The following is a 19,393-nucleotide window of genomic DNA, read 5'->3' as shown; positions in this document are numbered from 1 at the left end:
TTGCTGTCACCTTGTAACCCTCCATCTCTCCTTCCAGGTGTTGAGTCAGATTGTGCTGTCTCGGCTACCCATAGTGTCTGGGTCTCTGTTAAAATACATATATATGTGTATATATGCATATGTGCATAATGTTTATATATTACATACCTTTATAATACATATGTATATATATACACATACATATAATACATGCATATGTGTATATATATATACACATATGCATGTATTATAAAAGTATGTAATATATAAACATTATGCACATATATATGTAAATAATATGTGCAATATATTATACTTATAAATATATAAGTATATAATGTACAGATGTCATACATAATAAATAAAACAATTATTAAATAAGTTAATAATTATATATTACACATTATGTTTAATGCTGCATATTGTATGATATATATATATATGGCAAGAGACAGAGACAGAGAAGAGAGAGAAAGGAACGTAGCACAAATTCATTTTCTGATTCTAGGAAAATAAGGAAACCAAAGCAACAGAAACAGTATCATATGTACACAGCTGAAAGGTGTAATTAGAGGCCATGTTATGTGGAGAAATATTCACCTTGACTTCAGGGAGGATCTGGCCTTGGACTAGAATACTGGAATCTCAGGGTGATGGTGACCTTGTGGGAGAGCAGATGTGATGACACACTGAGCCATATGTCACATGCACAAGTGGTGGTGCCCTGACACACTGTGAGGGAGGAAAATGAAGTTACTGGACCCAGTGAAATGGGACTCTGATGCTCTAGCCCTCGGTGGGCAGCGTGCATCAGCATGGGCCTTCAGACATGAACAGCAGAGCTAAGGAAGCTCCTACCTGGGTCAAGCAGCATTACATACAGCCACCAGGGGGCGCTCCTCTCTGCTCCTTCCTGCCCTGTGATGGGCTCCTGGGCCCTGGGTTCTTCCACCATAGCTAGGTTTGCAATCCCTCCATTCACCGTTGGCTCCAACCTCCCCAGTAGGAGACAGTTGTTCTGACCCAGGATGCCTGACAATGCCTGAGATGGTTTCTAGGGTTGGGTTAGGGTTCCCTTCAGAGATCAGGAATCCTGGCTGATTACTATGACTTTCCGTTTATTCATGATGAAATATATAATAAATGCATTCGCTCTGAAACTGCCATAATTTTAGTTGTTATTTCTTAGTGTGTTATTGGTCATTTATTTCTATATTATAGACTTGTGGAAGATGCTACTACTTGTGTTTTTCAGATATTTCAATTATTTTCTTCCAATTCTTACTTCTCTTAAGATGTAGATCTCCTGATCTTCCAATTTAGTGCACATAAAATTACATCTTATTCTCCAAAATATCAAAAAAAATTTTGTTTGATAGGAACAAAATAATTTCGTCCAAATCTTTGTCTGTTATGACAAAGAAAGGGGCTGTAAAACACCGTTAATGAGAATGAAAAACAGTATGTATGCACATTTCATGAAAGACAAGGTACTAGCAATTCTGAAATGAATATAAAATCATATTTTATTTCACTGTGAACACAATTTTGTGGCTAACCTTCAAAAATTGTTAATGAAGTTTTATATTCCCACCCTTCCTCTTTAATCCGTCCTTCTGCTCTTCTAATTCTTTCCACTCCATATAAGACTCTTCAGAGAAAGAGGAGTTTTAAAGTTCTCCAGGAGGCTCACACCAACTTGTTCAGACAGTGTAATGATCATTTCTGATTATGAGTTATAAGTTTCCTTATTTTTTTCCTAAATGGTGTTGAGAGGAATCTCACAATTTTACGGTGACATCGTAATCTTTCTTCTCAAACACTGCAGGTGATTTGAAGCCACTCCACGTTATTGATGACTGTTGGAGCTGCCACCCCAAGGCTGGCGGCAGTGCAGGTCCATCTGAGGGCACCCCCAGCCTTGGTCACCTGACTGCTGCTACTGGAGACAGTTTACAGAGCTGAGTTAATTGGGAGACCATTGTCCGTTCAAACACCCATGTATGACTCTGTGACTTCCCACTGGGTTTACTGTTGGAGAGAGGAGGGCCCACTATGTTTCCACAACGGAGACAGGAAGGGATTTCACTGGGGAGGAAGAAACAGTTCATGGGCTTGGGGTAAGTTTCGGTATAAACTAGACTGTGGGGGCCCGGATGTGGAGAAAACACCCCTGTCTTGCACACTTGGAATGGCATTCAACTCTCAGCCATTCCAGAGAAGAAGCTTAGAACCGAGGTCAGCAGAGACAAGGGGGAACTGACTTGGTGACAGGCATCAACCTCCCTCCCTCAGTGATTCAGTCCCATCAGTCATTGGTCTGTGTGAGGTCCCAGCATTTGCCTCTTTCAAGTTGTTCCCCAGAGGACATCAGGGTGACACCTGGGTAGGAAGATGGAGGAAGCTGATTTGCATGAAGCACTTTCACCTCTTCATGGCTCTGGGAGACATGAAAAGGCCCAAGGACACCACACTCTAGCCAGGAGGCTGAGGAAGCCACATCCTGTGAGTGTCCCCACCATGGCCTGGACGGTGCTTCTGCTTGGGCTCCTCGCTTATGGCTCAGGTCAGAGAAAGGGACTCTGCATCCTTGGGGGGCAAATAAATTCAGAGTCTCAGGGAGACACTTCACTGCCATAATAAAACTTGTGTCTCTTCTGTCTGTTCTAGGTGTGGATTCTCAGACTGTGGTGACCCAGGAGCCATCACTGTCAGTGTCTCCAGGAGGGACAGTCACAATCACCTGTGGCCTTAGCTCTGGGTCAGTCTCTACCAGTAAGTACCCCAGCTGGTACCAGCAGACCCCAGGCCGGGCTCCCCGCATGCTTATATACAGCACAAACAGCCGCCCCTCTGGGGTCCCTGACCGCTTCTCTGGATCCATCTCTGGGAACAAAGCCGCCCTCACCATCACGGGGGCCCAGCCTGAGGACGAGGCCGACTATTACTGTGCTCTGCATATGGGTAGTTATATTCACACAGTGATGTAACCCCATGGGGGAAGTGCAACCAAAACCTCCACATATGCTCAGAATGGCTCAGCCTTAGAGGTAAAAAGAAACATTGAGTGTGGAAATGGTCAGCCACCATGGGGAGGGGCCTCCATGGCCCCGTTCTGTCCAGTGGTTCATCACCATGACCCTCCTCCAGTCTCTCCCAGGGTGTGTCCATCTCTCCAGTGTGACTCCTGAGAGATGGGGCTTCCTCTCTCCCTCTGCCTGTAATGGGGGGGGGGGGGCTCAGCTCCAAATATGACAACCAACAGTGAGACTCAGAGACCCCACTGCTAGATCTAAGGCTCTTCTGATTCAAAACCATTACCAGATATGCTCTTATTCATTGATTTGTCCCTGCAGACCACAGGGATGTTTCATTTTCATTGAAATGGAATAATGACCACAAGGCTTGTTAGAAATGCAATTCCTCAAACTCAACCTACTACTAAGTCAGAAACCTGTGTTGTTGTGCCAGCATCTGTGTATGACAAGCCTCCAGAAGCTCTTTATAAACATTAAATTGGAGAAGTTCCTCTACACCTATCATTATGAAATTATTCCTGAGAATTTCTGTTTAAAATTCAATGAGGTTAACATTCCAGGGCACAATCGCTCCCATTCAAAAATCCAGAAAGAGACTTAAAATATTAATCCATCGCTGAAATCTATGACTTGATTTCAAAGTATAACTACTGTGTTTCCCCAAAAATAAGACCTAGCCAGACAATCAGCTCTAATGCGTCTTTTGGAGCAAAAATTAATATACGACCCAGTCTTATTTTACTATAAGACTGGGTATAATATAACATAACATAACATAACATAACATAACATAACATAACATAACATAATATAATATAATATAATATAATATAATATCATGCAATATAATACAATATAATACAATATAATATAATATAATACTGGGTCTTATATTAATTTTTGCTCCAAAAGCCGCATTAGAGCTGATTGTCCTGCTAGGTCTTATTTGCGGGGAAAAACAGTAGAAGTTGGGAGGACTTTCCACAAGCACACGTTCTCTAAGGATGTTTTCTGTGGTTCATGGGAGCATTTGCGCTACTAGAGTCATCTTATTTAGAACTGGCTTCCAGAAGCCCTTGTACCAGCCCCTGAGCTGAGTTCCCTGGTGCCAGGACAGGAGGTGCAGGGCTGCAGGTTGTGTCACTGCATGAGTGTCCCCTAAAGCAGCCAGCCCTGGGCTGTGAGGGGGAGCAGTGAGTGTGGATTCTGGTTTGCTTGATTTCTCTCCTCTATAAAAATCTGATTAGAAAAATTTTATTTTGAGGCCATATAAAGTAAATTTATAAATGCATTACATATAATATGTTTAAAATATGTGTATATGTAAACATTACAGAAATATATGTATATTTTATTACAGAATCATAGATGCAATGATGCAAAGTTGGATTCCTGCATTGGCTCTAGGAGCAGAGAAGGAGAATGAGAACCCAGGTAGCTCAGTGGGGAGAGCACCAGACTTTAATCTGAGGGTCCATGGTTCAAGTCCCTGTTCGGGCGTTCAGCTTTGGGGCCGCCGGTTAGCTCAGCTGGTTAGAGCGTGGTTAGAGCGTGGTGCTATTAACAAGATTGCCACTTTGATCCCCACAATGACACTATGTGCTGCGCCCTCCACAACAAGATTGAAACTACTTGACTTGAAGCTGATGGGTCCTGGAAAAACACATTTAAAAAAATAATATAAATAAAAAGAGAAGGATATTATAGGGAAATTTATAAAATCCTAATAGAAGCTGGAGTTTAGTTAATAGCATTACACAAAAGTTCAGTTCTTAGTTTTAAATATCACCATGATTTTGCAACATTTAATGTTAGAAGAATGTGGGTGAAAGTTACATAAAAGGTGTCTGTACTAACTTTTCAAATTTTCTGTAAATGTAAAATTACTAAAATTTAAACTTCAAACAAATACACACACATATACACACACACACCCGAAAATATACTTGATTCCCTCCCCTGAGGATAAGGGCCCAAATAATAATTTTTGTAAAGTACGAGGCACCACAGCAGCTGATAAAAAATTTCAAAGTGACCCAGGATCGTGTGTTGTATTTTTATTTTCATTTTTTCTAAAGAAACAAATATTCAGAAAACATTATCTTTTCCTGCCATTTAAGTCCTGGATGGTCATAAAAATCATCTCCCCAAAATCAGATAAGCACAATCTCTCATCAGTTTCTTTACTAAAGTTATCCATTAAGAACAGATACCAGGAGGATTTACGATTTGAATCAGTATGAAGTGTCCCAGTCTTCTCAGATCCTCTGTCTTATAAATAAAGAATCCTGGACGTAATACAACAAAAAGCATAATTAGACTCTGAAAGGTGAAGGGAAGGCAAACTTCCTACATGCTCAGAACTGCATGAACTGAACTGCAGTTATAACATATCCTTGGGTGCTTATTACCTTTATACAGAAAGGGCAGGATGGGGCAAGAACACTGAATGTGAAACACCTAAGGTACTGACAAAATAGATGATAGATAGATAATAAAGAAAGAAGAAAAGAAAGAGAAAAGAATGATGGATGGGTGGAAGGGAGGAAAGAAGGAAGGAAAGAAGGAAAAAAGGAAGGAAGGAAGGAAGTACAGAAAGGGGGGGGAGAGAGAGAGAGAGAGAGAGAGAGAGAGAGAGAGAGAGAGAGAGGAAAAGGGAGGGAGAGAGAAAGGGAAAGGTGGGGAGAGGGAGAGAGGGGGAAAAAAGAAAGGAAGGAAGGAGGAAAGAAAGAAAAAAAGAAAGAAAGAAAGAAAGAAAGAAAGAAAGAAAGAAAGAAAGAAAGAAAGAAAGAAAGAAAGAAAGAAAGAAAGAAAGAAAGAGACTGCAAGAAAACCCTATCCCAATAGACAAAGAATCTGGGACAGATATCTAATCTAATCAGATACAATCTTTTTGACAACACCCACACCAACCCCACATGCTAATCACCTAACTGCACCCTCATCCAGGGGTTTCAACCTTACTGAGCAGGGGACCTGGTCTCCATCTGTCCCAGCAGAAGCAGGCAGCTCCCTGTGACTCATCTGGAGGAGTGTCAGTGGTTCAATGGAAATCAGAGACTTCATCCCATCAGACACTCAACAAGGCTGAGCCATCAGGGCTGCTCTGGGCTGGTTAGCACTGCAGTTATTCCAACCATGATTCAGACCCCACCTGGGAGATGAACTTGAACCACATCCCTCAGCAATGAGACTGCAAGAGATGGTAGGTAAAAGGCAGAGCGAGGTTGCACTCCTGGGACCCCTGCTGGTGACTGTGGGGCCAAGTGAGAGCGGACTCTTGACACCCCCCTTCACCTGGCATTAACACCACTGAATAAAGGAAGGGAGGCAGGGGAGCTCCTGCTGCAGTTGCCCCCTCCCTTCCCAGGTGTCAGGGAGGCCAAAGGGCCCAAAGGAGAGCTGAGCACCCAAGTTCACTGCAGCCCAGCAGTTCCACAAGCCCTGTGCTTCCCTCTCCGGTCAGCAGGGCCCAGCAGGGGGCTTATTTCACACCCCCACTTGAGGAGAATCAGCTGTTGATGATCACTGTCCACTTTCCCCAGGGAGGAGTCAGCAGCACAGAGCAGTGGGTGTCCGTGCTAAACCCTTGCTGGGGCCAGTGGGAGCTGAATACACACCCCTGACCTAGTGCTGCAGCTCAACAGGAGGAAATGGGACCCAGAGGGTCCTAATGTACTTTCCAAAGAGTCCAGAATTCTGTGAAAATACATCACTTGTCATATCGAGAACCAGGGAAATCTGAACTTGAACATGAAAACAGAATCTGTTGATATCAACACAAAGACGTCTCAGATGATGAAATTCTGTGACAGATATTTTCAGGCAAAAATCATAAAACCCATTGGACAAGCAACTACAAACAGTATCGGAAGAAATGGAATAAGAGAGAAACTCAGAATACAAAGAGAAGTCACAAAAAGAAATCAAATGGTAATGTAGAACTGAAAAATACAATAGATGAAATTTAAAAAAGAAAGTTTACTGGAGAGATCAGGAATGTGTAATGCTTATTGATTGTTTTATTTACTTGTTTGTTATACGTTGATTCATTGAGAAATATTTTTTGAAATATTGATTGATTGATTGATTGATTGATTGATTGATTGATAGTCTTTTAAATAGAAAAAGGACCACCATTCCTTCTGCATCTTTTCCACCTCCATGAACGTTCTTCGAGTACGTCACTAGGGGGCGCTGTGGATCTTCTCAGAGCTGCAAGACCTGAAACCAACTCACAGGATTGTTACAAAAGTCATTGCAGTTTAAAAGGTTAAAAATAATTGTAAAAATCGCATTACTTTTGCACCAGCCTAATACTTGAATGGGCCCTGCGGCCAAGCTCATGGCCTGAGATAGAGGTGACAGCAGGTGCTTCCTCTCAAAGGACAGACTCAGAGCTCACAACCACCACAGCCTCCTCCTGAGAGTGAAGCTACACACTGGGCTGAGGTCACAGAATATGATGGTGCTGTGGGCTCATATTTGCATAACGCCCCATAAACACGCCCTTTATCCAGGAGCTGAGGAGGAGATAAAGGGACACCCCAGAGACCAGCACCAGCATGAGGCCAGGGGACATTGGAAAGTCTTCACCATGACCTGGACTCCTCTCCTCCTGCTCCCCCTCCTCACTCACTGCCCAGGTTCAAGGACATTTCAGAGACCAGCTGTTGGAGGGATTCCTATGCCTTTATTCTTCATTCCTGACCTGTGTCTGTTTTCATTTCAGGGTCCAGTTCTCAGGCTGTGGTGACTCAGGAGCCCTCACTGACCGTGTCCCCAGGAGGGACAGTCACTCTCACCTGTGGCTCCAGCACGGGAGCGGTCACCAATGGTCACTATCCAAACTGGTTCCAGCAGAAGCCTGGCCAAGCCCCCAGGACACTGATTTATGATACAAACAATAAACTGTCCTGGACCCCCGCCCGGTTCTCAGGCTCCATCATCGGGGGCAAAGCTGCCCTGACCCTGTCGGGGGCCCAGCCCGAGGACGAGGCTGAGTACTACTGCTGGCTGTTGTACAGCGGTGCTCGGCACAGTGACAGACCCAGATGGGGAACCAGGACGGAAACCTTTGCTTGACCGAGTATCTGTACAAATGTGAGCCCGTGATGTTGGCATCATATAACCGGACACCTGAGCGCTCAGCACAGCCTAAGTGCTGACCATCCATAGAGAGAAGGTGAAAGGAAGAGTCTGAATTGATTCCATTCCTGTTTGTGTCCTAAAATGGAGGGAATTTACGAGCAACTTTGGAGAAACTAGTCCACAAAAAGCAGAATTCGATTATTTTGTTTCATAGAAGAAACAATATTTACTGATTCAGAACTGAGGATTAAGGTAAAACAGATTTCCTCCAGAAAAAAGCATCGCCAATATTCTTTGCCATCTACGACAAAAGGGAAAACACCCTCCTTTCGCATTTTACTGAAGTTTCTTTTAGTAGATTTCACTTTACTATAATGCAAGTGCATTGAATATTTTTAAAGTATGTTAAAAATTATAAATATTTTTGAAAGGATTCTTCTTCCCTAATGTTCTGGGTGAAAGTGTGTCCCTCCAGTCTCAAGAAGAGATATTAAAGTTGTAACCCTCAGGACCTAAGAACATGACTTTATTTGCAAACAGGCTTGTTGCAGATGTCATTAATTAAGGTGAGGCCATACTGGAGTAGGGTGGCCTCCTAATGCAATGGGACTGGTGCCCTTATAGAAAGGCAGCCATATGGAGACCAGGAGCATACCAGGGGAAGATGGAGGCAGAGATGGGTTATGCAGCTGCAAGGCAAGTAACACCCAAACTTGTCCTCAAAGCACTACTAGTCATGAAGAGGCAAGAAAGAATTCTGCTGAAGGTTTCAGAGGTACTGTGTCCCTGCCAGAGGGATTTTGGACTTCAGCATTCAGAACTGAGAGACAATAAGTTGTTATTGATTAAGTCACCCAGTATGTGGTAATCCTAGTGAGGTGAGATGCAGATGCTGGCCATTTCAATGGGAAACCTTGAGTATGTTATTCTTGCCTTACAATGCACAGAATGAAGAAACAGAGACTTAATTTGCTGCCAGGTTTGGTTGGAAGCAGAATAGATTGGGACAGAAACAATTCATAACTAGTTACAAACCAGTGCCTTCATGCATGTGTTAGGCCAGTTATTCTCATACTTTAATGTGCACTCGAATCATCAGGGGATCTTGTAAAATGCGGATTCTGAGTCAATGGATCTGGAGTGGGGCCTAAGATTCTTCATTTCTAAAAGTTCCCTGCCTATAAAATCTGTATGTTTAAAATCCAAAAGCATGGTGTGAAATCGAGGGAAGCCATGTTCAGACCAGAAGCCAAGAGAAATCTCTGACCAAAAGACTAAAGTCTTTTGATTAAAGGAGAATCCTACAGTCCCTGTATCCCACCCACACAGGCCTCCTGTTCAGGCAGAGTCCCTTGTGCCAATTATATCATTTGTAGGACTTGCCCTCCTTAACCGATGCCTCCTGGGTCCTGGCTCTCATATAGATTGGTACCTGACTCTCCAGAACACCGAGAAAGACGATGTAATCTTGTTTTGCTCCATTTTCTTCAAAATAAAAACTTCTAAATAATATCATCATGGGAAAATAGCAGAGATTAGTGCTACATTCATAATGCAGTGGACTGGCCCCCATCATATCCTAATATAATTCATCAATCTGGTTCTAAACAACAACCAACAACAACAACACAAACAGGTGGATTCTGCCAGGTGAACTCACGAAAGTATTAATAGTACCCCAACTGCGGCTGCTGTCTCCATGTGGTATATTTCTGGAGCACGCTAACACTGTTTTCGTTATAGGGTATAGAGCTTAAGTCTGGTGAGTGCAGACTGTTCACGTCCATCAGTAGGCGGTACAGAGTATCAGACACTATTCACACTCACATGGAATGGACATCAGTATACTTAAAGGGTTGCCTAAAAGTTATCTACTCTTCCTCTTGGCCAGCACATCCCCAGATGACTGGACCATCTGCATGTTCCACAGAACCTCACAGTGATACATTACATGGCTGTCATCGATTTGTTTGAAAAAGATGAGCAAGAGGTAAGAAGTACATTGAAGTCTTTGGGAAGACACAGGGCTCCAGGCGATAGGAGACGCACCTCGTGAAATATCAGGACCCGTCATACCGCTGAGTCCTCTAGTCCACTAAGGAGTCCCCAGTCTGTGACATTTACGGATACCGTTAAAAAGAATAATAATTATATCCCACAATTTTCATTCCTAAAAAGGAATCACAGAACTCTGGTTCTGGAGGTACATGTTCTACAATTAGGAAAAGTGCTGTGACTCATTTTCAGGTGACCAAGAAAGATACGAAGGGTAATGAATCAGAGGCAAAAAAGGGTTCTGCATACTCTGTGTGAGACAAGTACTCCAGCCATTGGAAACATACAGCCCTGTGTTAATAGAGCTACTTGTCATGAGAAAAAGAGAATAACAAAAACACCATGATTGGCAAGCACTAATAATATAATTATTACTAATATAGTCCTCTAGGGCTCAGGAGCAATAAGGAACCATAAAACACTCCAAACTTCTGGAATGTTCCTATCCTGGAAGAGACAAAGCTTCTGACTATGTACTGGTTGACAGATCACGTGGCTAGATATACACAACATTAGCTGGGGTTACGGGGAACCTACGTTAGAGAACCCAAGATCCTGGCTCTTCCTCTCCTCACAGATGGTTGCCGTGTGTGGATTGGAGTTAAGAAGAACTGAGGTGGTGGTACATTTAAGCTTCCACATACCCAAATTCCTTCACCAGATTTCCTGTCTGTAGAGTCCCAGGCACTGAAAGTCACCTTGTGAAGGAATTCCCGACCAGAGAATAAGAGAGGGAGAATGGAAAGAGCTGCCGGAGTGCATCCTTCCATCACTGATGGACACTAAAAGGGGGCTCTAGACAGATCCTGGAAGAGGGGGCTGAGCTGTGGTTCCTCCCATTCCTAGATCCCACTAACATATGGTCACTGACGTGGAACAGCTCAGTAGCCGTGACCTGGCCATATTGCTGAGTATCCCTGGTGGGGGGAGCTTATTTGCATGGCAGCCCCGCCCCCACAGGTGGTAGGAGTTATAAGGAGAGCTGCGCAGGCTGACTGTGCTGAAGGGTCTTGAGAAGCACAGCACTGGGGCGTCTGCACCATGGCCTGGGCTCCTCTCCTGCTCACACTGCTGGCTCACTGCACAGGTCAGGGGTGCTCTCTGGGCTGGGGTGGGAGATGCCACACCGCACTTTCATGCCTCTGCCCCTCTCCTGACCTTGGTCTCTCACCTGTTTTCAGGGGCCACTTCCCAGGCCACAGTGACTCAGGAAGCTTCACTGTCCACATCTGGAGGGACGTTCACACTCACCTGTGGCTCCAGTACTGGGGCCGTCACCTCCAGTAACTATGTCCGCTGGGTCCAACAGAAGCCCTACCAGGTACCCCGGGGTCTAATAGGTGACACCAACAACCGGGTCCCAGGGGTCCCTGCGCGATTCTCTGGCTCCCTGCTTGGAGACAAGGCCGCCCTCACCATCACGGGGACCCAGCCCGAGGATGAGGCCGAGTATTACTGTGCTCTGTGGTTCGGCAACCATTTCCACAGTGACAGATGCAGGTGGGGAAGTGAGACAAAAACCTCCCGCTCAGTGCACTCTCTGCTCCTAACATCTCCATCTCCTGTTCAGAGAAGCTGCGTCTAGTTAGTGTGGGCTCAGGGGGGCTTGTTGTCCATGGTCCCAGAGGAGGCGTGCAAGTCCACTGTGGTCAGCTTCAAAATGTTTTCGTTTTAATCTTCTTTTTTATAGCAATGTGTTTTAAAAGCCGGTCGAAGGCATATGATATATCATGAGGCAAAGTCTTCTTTATATGTATTTGTTTCTACCAGATAATGAACATGACTCTAGAAATATCTATGTTTTTTCAAATGACTTTAAAAGGTAATTACACTCAACAATAAGGAAACCAACAATTCAATTAAAAATGGGCAAAAGATCTGAAAAGACACCTCAACAAAGAACATGTACAGGTAGCAAATAAGTCTATGGAAACATGTTCAGCATCGTATGTCATTAAGGAATTGCAGATTTCACTTTTTGAGGGGTGTAAATGTCTAATCATTACATTTTTTTGTACGCCTGAAACTAATAATAAAAGACGCTGTGAGACATTAATAAAAGGAAAAAAATTGCAAATTAAAACAACAATGAGCTACCACTACACACCTATTAGAAAGGCTAAACTCCAAACTCTGGCAACACCAAATAAAGCTGAGGATATGGAACAACACGAACACCCATCATTGCTGGTGGGAATGAAAAATGGGACAGACAATTTGGAAGACAGTTTGGCAGTGTTTTACAAAATTAAAACACTTTCGTACCTTACAATTTAGCAATCCTACACCTTAATATTTACCTAAATAAGTTAAGCAGTTTCTAGGGAATCAATTGATTGTCAACATGTATACACAACAATCACCTTATGGTGTGTGGTGAGATTAATTGGTAATAAACTAGACCCATTTGAAACTGTGGGACCGAGCCCCAGAGAGCAGTTTCCAGGCTCTCAGCCTCAGGTGGAAAGGTGCTGGCTCAGGTAGTAAATGGCCATCAACTGTGATTGGATGGCTATCAGCTGTGGCTAGTTGGCTGTCAGCTGTAACCAGTGAGCAATTGGCCACTAATATAACTGCTGTGGCTACGCTAGCAGAAAAATGGGGGCCAGCAAGAAGATGGTGGCTGAGCCTGCAAGCGGTGCAGTGAGGGTTGCGAACAGTGTGGCTCCTGCTTCCTGTTTCTCCAACCCAGCCGCCAGCGAGAATATAGTGGTGTGACTCTCCTACCTATGGCTCCGTGGTTGTTCCTTTTTGGCCACACCATGTCCTGTGTTCTTGTGTGGGGAGTGGGAGCTGAGACCCTGCAGGCCACGCTGTGTGACAGAAACCCACCATAAGTGAAGACTTATCAGGTGAGGATTGAGCAACAGGAGGAAACACTGGCCTCCTAAGCAGTCTGGGAGGTGAGTCCATGGAGCTGTCCCCGCTCTGAGCTTTCTTGCTTTGCTCACCTGAAAGGGTGTGCATTTCAAACTGAGCCCTTGAGCTCACCTGAAAGCAGAGTGACCAGTGGGCAGACCACTGCTGAAAGTCCAGGTTGGGAAGCTGAAGACTCACCTGAGGAATGAGATCCTCCCGAGGGAGGAGGTCCCTTGGGTTTGCCATGGACTGGGAGGGGGCAGTCACCAGGTGGGGTGGAGGCAGGACCTCCCTCTAATAGACCCCTGACAACTTCTCAGGGTTAGGGATGGACCAGGGCCTGGGGCAGCAGGGGCTGCTGTGGGCCTGTCCTTGAGGACATCACAGCTGTGAACCAGCCTCAAGGTCCTGTCTCTGCTCAGTGCTCACTGGTGCCCAGCAGCTCTGTCCTTGTGCCCCTGAAGCCCCCAGGCCACACCCATCACAGGCAGAAGCTGCTTTCTCAGGGCAGCTCATGGCTTCTGCTTTTGCTGCTGCTGCCACCACGAACCCATGTTCGTCCTGTTCCTTCTGTCAAAGTCTCTCACAGAAGCTCATTCCTAGACAAACGGCCTAAAGGAAACAAGTTTATTTCCCCATCAGGATGAGACACAGAACCTCTGTGCATTGAAATTCATGGACGGGAGTGGCAGGCCCAGCTGTGGTCGTCTCAGACCCGACCTCTCACCGAGGAAGTTTCTGTCTCCACCATCAATCCTTTCCTTATTTCCAGGACATTCCAGAGCAATGCCATCCTGTCATTGGTCCTCAATGTAAATACCTGCTGTTTGTGTTCTAGACTATTTTTTATATAACTCTTATTGGGAAATAATGGACATTTATTAAGCTGCCAATATTTAAGGTGTACAGTTTGATATGTTTTGACATATTTGCACAATTTGGAAAATATCACCACAATCAAGACAGTGAATCTGTCCCCCCGAAAGCCTCGTCATGCCCCTCTCTCATCCTCTGTCCCATCCGTCCTCACAACATCCTCCAGGGACTACTAGTCCTCTTCCTGTGACGAGTGTTCAGTCCACACTTTGTAAAGCCTATAAATGCAATCACACAGTGTATCTCCTTATTGTCTGGCTTCTTTCGCTCAGCTTGCTCCTATTGAGACCCTTCCATGTTGTTGCTGAATTGCACTCAGTCATATAGAGGACATGTCATGACCAGTGAGGTCTCTAGGCATTTTTGCCTTCGTGTGTGTGTGTGTGTGGTGTATAGTTTATGACTGGATTGGTTGTAATCCAGTGTGGATTACTTTCACTTTCCTCTGTATTTCCCTGACTCCCTAAAAGTACCGAGATTTCTGGGCACTGTGCCTGACATACACTCGGCCCTGCTTGCATCTTCTGTTACTTACTCACCTCTAACCAGTACTGTATAATTTTGTTTAATCTTTTTTTTTTCTAATTTGGTAAAGCATTAAAAATATGCCATATTAAAAATTATATTAAAAAGGACTCCCCCTCCTCTAGCTTCTCTCCTGGCCCTTTGATCTGTCAGCAGATGTGACCGAGGATCCAGTGTCATGCCTCCTCCTGGGGGTCTGGGTGCATAAACACAATGTCTGTCATGGGTCCGTGTATCCACATGTATGTTTTTTTTGTCAAGTGCAACCCTACTACTGACCAGCATTATCTTTAAGTAGGTGAGCGTGTTCTCTTATTTTGTCCCGATAATCAAGATCTTGCATGAAATTACTAAGCAATGTGAATTAAAACTTTAAAATGAAGGTGAAGAAAATAAATTTCCAAAGTCAAATCAAGTAGAACTTTGGTAATTTCTTTTTTCTAATTATTTATTATTGTAGGACAAGAACAGAGGAGAGTGTATTACTTTGCTGCCAAGAGACAATACCATAGATTGGGTGGCTTAAATGACAGGAATTTACTTCCTCACAGTTCTGGAGGCTGGAAGTCTGAGATCAGAGCCCCGCCATGGTTGGTTTCTGGTGAGAGCTCTCTTCATGCCTTGTAGACAGCTGCCTCCTTGCTATGCCCTCCCATGATAAAGAGAGCAAGCTCTCCAGTGTCTTTTCTTATAAAGACCCTAATCCTGTCAGATCAGGGCCGCACCCTTATGATCTCATTTAATGTTAATTACTTCTTTAAAGAACCCATCACCAACTACAGCCACACTGGGGATTAGGGCTTCAACACATGAATTTCGGGTACCACATTCAGTCCATAACGTTCTGTCCTTGATCTTTCAAAATTCATGTCATTTTTGCATGCAAACTACATTTATTGTATCCCCACCGCCCCCAAGTCTTAATTCATTGAAGCACACACACGGACACGGACACACGGGCACACACACATTCAAGTCTAAATTCAGGTTTCTATTATTTATTAACCAAGACAAAACTTTAATAATATATTGATATGATGCACTCATGACTTTATGTGTATATGTAAAGAAAAACATAGGAGCAGGTTATATTTAAGTGAAAGTAGGCATTAACATAATAGAAATAGAAACAAATGCTCTCTTTCACTAACTTTGGCAAAAAGTCTAGAAGAAAATAATACAAGGAAAAAGAATAAAAAAGAACAGGGTTGATATTAAACATAATAGTTAATGTAGTATTTGTGTAAGTACAAGACTATTTCTACGGCAGAAGATGACGTTCATTCCTGCATCTTAATGCAACTAACCAGAAAGGAGCCTCCCTGTGTCACCGAGGAAAACCTCAGAGTCACAAGAGCAGAAAAGCACAAGTCCCTCTGTCCTCACAGCAGCTTCACTACAGAGACTCCTCTGATTCCCAGTGTTTCCTGCAGGGGTGAAGCAGGTCAGTGACAGAGGGCAAGCACTCCCCTCTAAACCAGCGTATTTCACACATGACATATCATTATTTATTTGTCAGACTAAAATGTCTAAAATCTTCACAGGAATATCTAAACTTGCAAATGATAACAAGGTATATTGTGGAGAATAATAATTGCAGAATGGAACTATCAGAATATTTTTTTAAATGGTGAATGCAAATAAACACTGCTCTTCTTTCTAAATGACTCAGCAGCCTGGAAACTTTGAAGTCTCCATGTATGTCCATGGGGTTTGTCCACGAGCAGAGTTCCAGGTCCCCTGCAGTTTCCCAGAGGACAGCAGGGGTCCAGTGGGTTGTGTGAAATTCATAAAGAACACAGGGTCCCTGGAAAAGAGTCAATACAGGTGCTAGAACCCGCAGGTTCCCTGCCCAGGCTGGTAACTTCTAGTGATTGTGCCTCACACACCCCAAGTGAGGGCACAGGGAGGTGCCACCCGAGATTTGCCAAAGAAGCAGCATTGGCCCTGCTGTTGGGGAGCCGCAGTGGACAGCGTCAAGCTGTCAGCTACTAAGGGTGACCCTCAGCTGCAGAGAACAGCTGCAAACAGTCATGTGTGTTCCAGAACAGCCCATACTCACTGAGAGCCATGAGGGTATAAACATCAGGTTGGTGCAAAGGCAGCAGAGATGCCAACACAAAGTGTCACCTTGTAGGCAGGGAGAATCAATTTGGTACTGAGTTATATGCCCTAAATCATAACTAGAACGTAGGGATATATCCTGATTTGAACAGTCACATGGGCATTGGTATAATGAATTGCAAGAGCAGCAATCTCTCTTTCCATCCCACCCAGTGAACTATTTCGGGGCTTTATGACTCTGTTCCCTCTCATTTTAGGTCTTGTGTGTCTGGATGTCATGAGTGCTAGACAGACAACACTTACGCCAAAGGCACAAGTCGCATCCAAATAAACCAAAGTCCAGCTTCACGGTCTTACTAGACAATCCTCATGCAAAAGAGCAGGAAGAAAGTATCCAAGAGACCAGGATAATGGTCCCTAACAAAGGAGGACTCACGTACAAGGAAAGAGCCTGTGTTTTCACAGAAGAGGATCTACCTCCATGGGCACATTCACTGCTCTGGACTTGATCCTGATCTCAAAGAAATTTGTACAAGACACACCGCCTCAGCCCTGACCACTGAACAGCCAAGGGAGCGTGGACAGATTCACCCTGAGGAGTCTGAGTGGAACATAAAGACACCCTGCTGTGACAGAGAGGTCACATCAGGGATCACACGTCTTGGCCCTAAGGTAGGACAGGGGACAGGAGACTGGGGAGGCAGGAGCTGTCTCTGATGGGCTGTAGTCACCATGTCGCACAATGGTTTGTCTGTGCCTGGTCACCAGGGGGCGTCAAAGGCTGATTCCCTAGGTTCTGAGGGTGATCATAGCTGGGAAGAGCCACCTGTCACTGGCTGGTGCCCTCTGCTCAGGTCTCACAGCTGTGACTTCCCTACAGCCTGGGCCCCACACAGCCCCTCCCCTGCCTACACCCCTGACATCTTCAGAGGGCCCTGTCCCAGGACCCAGTAAGGGACCAGAGATCTGGGGGTCTCATTTGCATGAGTGGACCCTCCCTCTCTCAGAGTATGAAGAGGGGAAGGGAGACATTTGGGGGAAGCTCTGCTTCAGCTGTGGGGACACAGAAGGCAGGACTCGGTGACCATCTCCACCATGGCCTGGTCCCCTCTCCTCCTCACCCTCATCGCTCACTGCACAGGTGACTGGATACGGGGACAGGGGAAGGGACCCTGGGAAGATACATGGGGCCCTGCATCCTCCTCTTGTCTCTGGACCCAGAATCACCATCTCTGTGTCTCTCCCTCTTCCAGGATCCTGGGCCCAGTCTGTGCTGACTCAGCCGCCCTCCGTGTCTGGTGCCCCGGGACAGAGTGTCACCATCTCCTGCACTGGAAGCAGCTCCAACATCGGGGGTGGTTACAGTGTGCAGTGGTACCAGCAGCTCCCAGGAAAGGCCCCCAAACTCCTCATCTATGGTAACAGCAAACGACCCTCAGGGGTCCCCAACCGATTCTCTGGCTCCAAGTCTGGCAACTCGGCCTCCCTGACCATCAGTGGGCTCAAGGCTGAGGACGAGGCCGATTATTACTGTGAGACCTATGACAAAAGTCTCAGTGCTCGCACAGTGCTCCAGGCCTGTGGGGAAGTGAGACAAAAACCTGCTGTCCCTTCTGCACTGGGGCTTCCCTGAGCTGACCCTCCTCCTCTGACTGCACAGCTGCTTCTTTTGTTAGTTTTGCATAAAACTGGAGTCTGAGACCCACAAAGGAAACTTTGTCTGGAAAAACGGCCACATCCTTTGAGTCCTGCCCCCCAAGCCTGTCCTTGGCAGCTACACATTGTAATATGTGCTCAAATTGAGCAGCAATTCCTGGGTGTGGGGCCTGTATGCCCCAGTGACAGAGTCCATGACGGGGCAGAACATAACCAGGGACGCAGAATCCAGCTGTGTCTGATTCAGGACACATCACGAGTGTCCAATACATGTCTTGGTACCAAATTCTCCCTGGAATGGGCCCCAAACCCCTCACCTATTAAGATAGTAGTTGACCTTCGTGTTCCCTGACTGTCTCAATTCTCACAACCTGGGCTCCTTGACAGCCACTGGGCTGATGCCTGAGGACGAACCTCCTTCTCAGGGTCACACCTGTGACATCAGCCTTGATGTTCCCACAGAGCTCCAGGTCTGTGGGTAACTGAGACCAGAACCCCTTCTCATTTGCCAGGAGGAGAAATGCCCCACAGCTGCTGGCTCAGCTTCAGCCTGTGGCTTTGGCTTCTGTTGCTGCTGCTGCTGTCACCATGGGTCCAGGATCATCCAGGGGCACCGCAGGGGAGGGAAGGTCCTCCATTCCCATCTGTCTTCAAAGTCACTCACAGCAGTGCCTTCCTACACAAAGGGTCTCAAAGGAAACAGAAAGTCCAGGACCTTATCAACTGGAGACATGGAGTCTTTGCAGTGAAGGCCGGAGGCTGAAGTGAGGGTTCCAGCTCTGGTCACCTCAGACCTGAACTCGGAATGGGGAATTCTGGGTCTCCTTCGTGGGCCATTTACCTATTTCCGAAAGTTTGCACAGCTACGTCATCCTTTCATTAGTCCTCAGTGTGAGCGTGATTTATTGCTCAAGGGAGAGAGCCGTGGGTCTGACAAGCATGTGAGACACTGAGGCAACCTCGTACAGAGAAGATGCATCACCCCAAGGGAGTCCATGTTGTGTGGAATATCCCTGTGTCTTCCCAAGTGACCTCATTCATGTCCTTCCTCACACAGGGAGCTCAGAGATGGGGCAGAACCACCCATCAGGGAGAGGAGCAATGGTCCTCGGAAACCTTCTCACCTATGAATTCTCTTACAGGGTCCCCATTTCTCCTCTACATAAACTACCCTCTGGTGAACAGTCATGAATTTTTGTTTTTGTACATATCCTCACTTCTTTATAGTCTAATTATAGATATTAACCAAC

The 19,393-nt window shown here is 45.4% G+C and overlaps 1 protein-coding gene and 1 gene segment (V, D, J or C); both read left to right on the top strand.

The window, feature by feature from the left end:
- Positions 1-19,393, top strand: part of LOC109439166 (immunoglobulin lambda-1 light chain-like) — a 556,184-nt gene that overhangs the window by 165,186 nt on the left and 371,605 nt on the right. The gene's annotated exons all lie outside the window — the stretch shown is intronic.
- LOC109439815 (putative non-functional immunoglobulin lambda variable 1-50) overlaps positions 17,524-19,393 on the top strand; it is a 364,704-nt gene continuing 362,834 nt past the window's right edge. The window contains 2 exon segments of the V gene segment in view: positions 17,524-17,628; positions 17,741-18,048. Coding sequence covers positions 17,583-17,628; positions 17,741-18,048 — 354 coding nt within the window.

This window comes from Rhinolophus sinicus, chromosome 9 (assembly GCF_057876585.1).
Source record: "Rhinolophus sinicus isolate RSI-liver-muscle chromosome 9, RSI-T2T, whole genome shotgun sequence".
NCBI lineage: Eukaryota > Metazoa > Chordata > Mammalia > Chiroptera > Rhinolophidae > Rhinolophus > Rhinolophus sinicus.
Note: the sequence above shows the minus strand (reverse complement) of the source record. Positions and strands in the feature narration are given on the sequence as shown.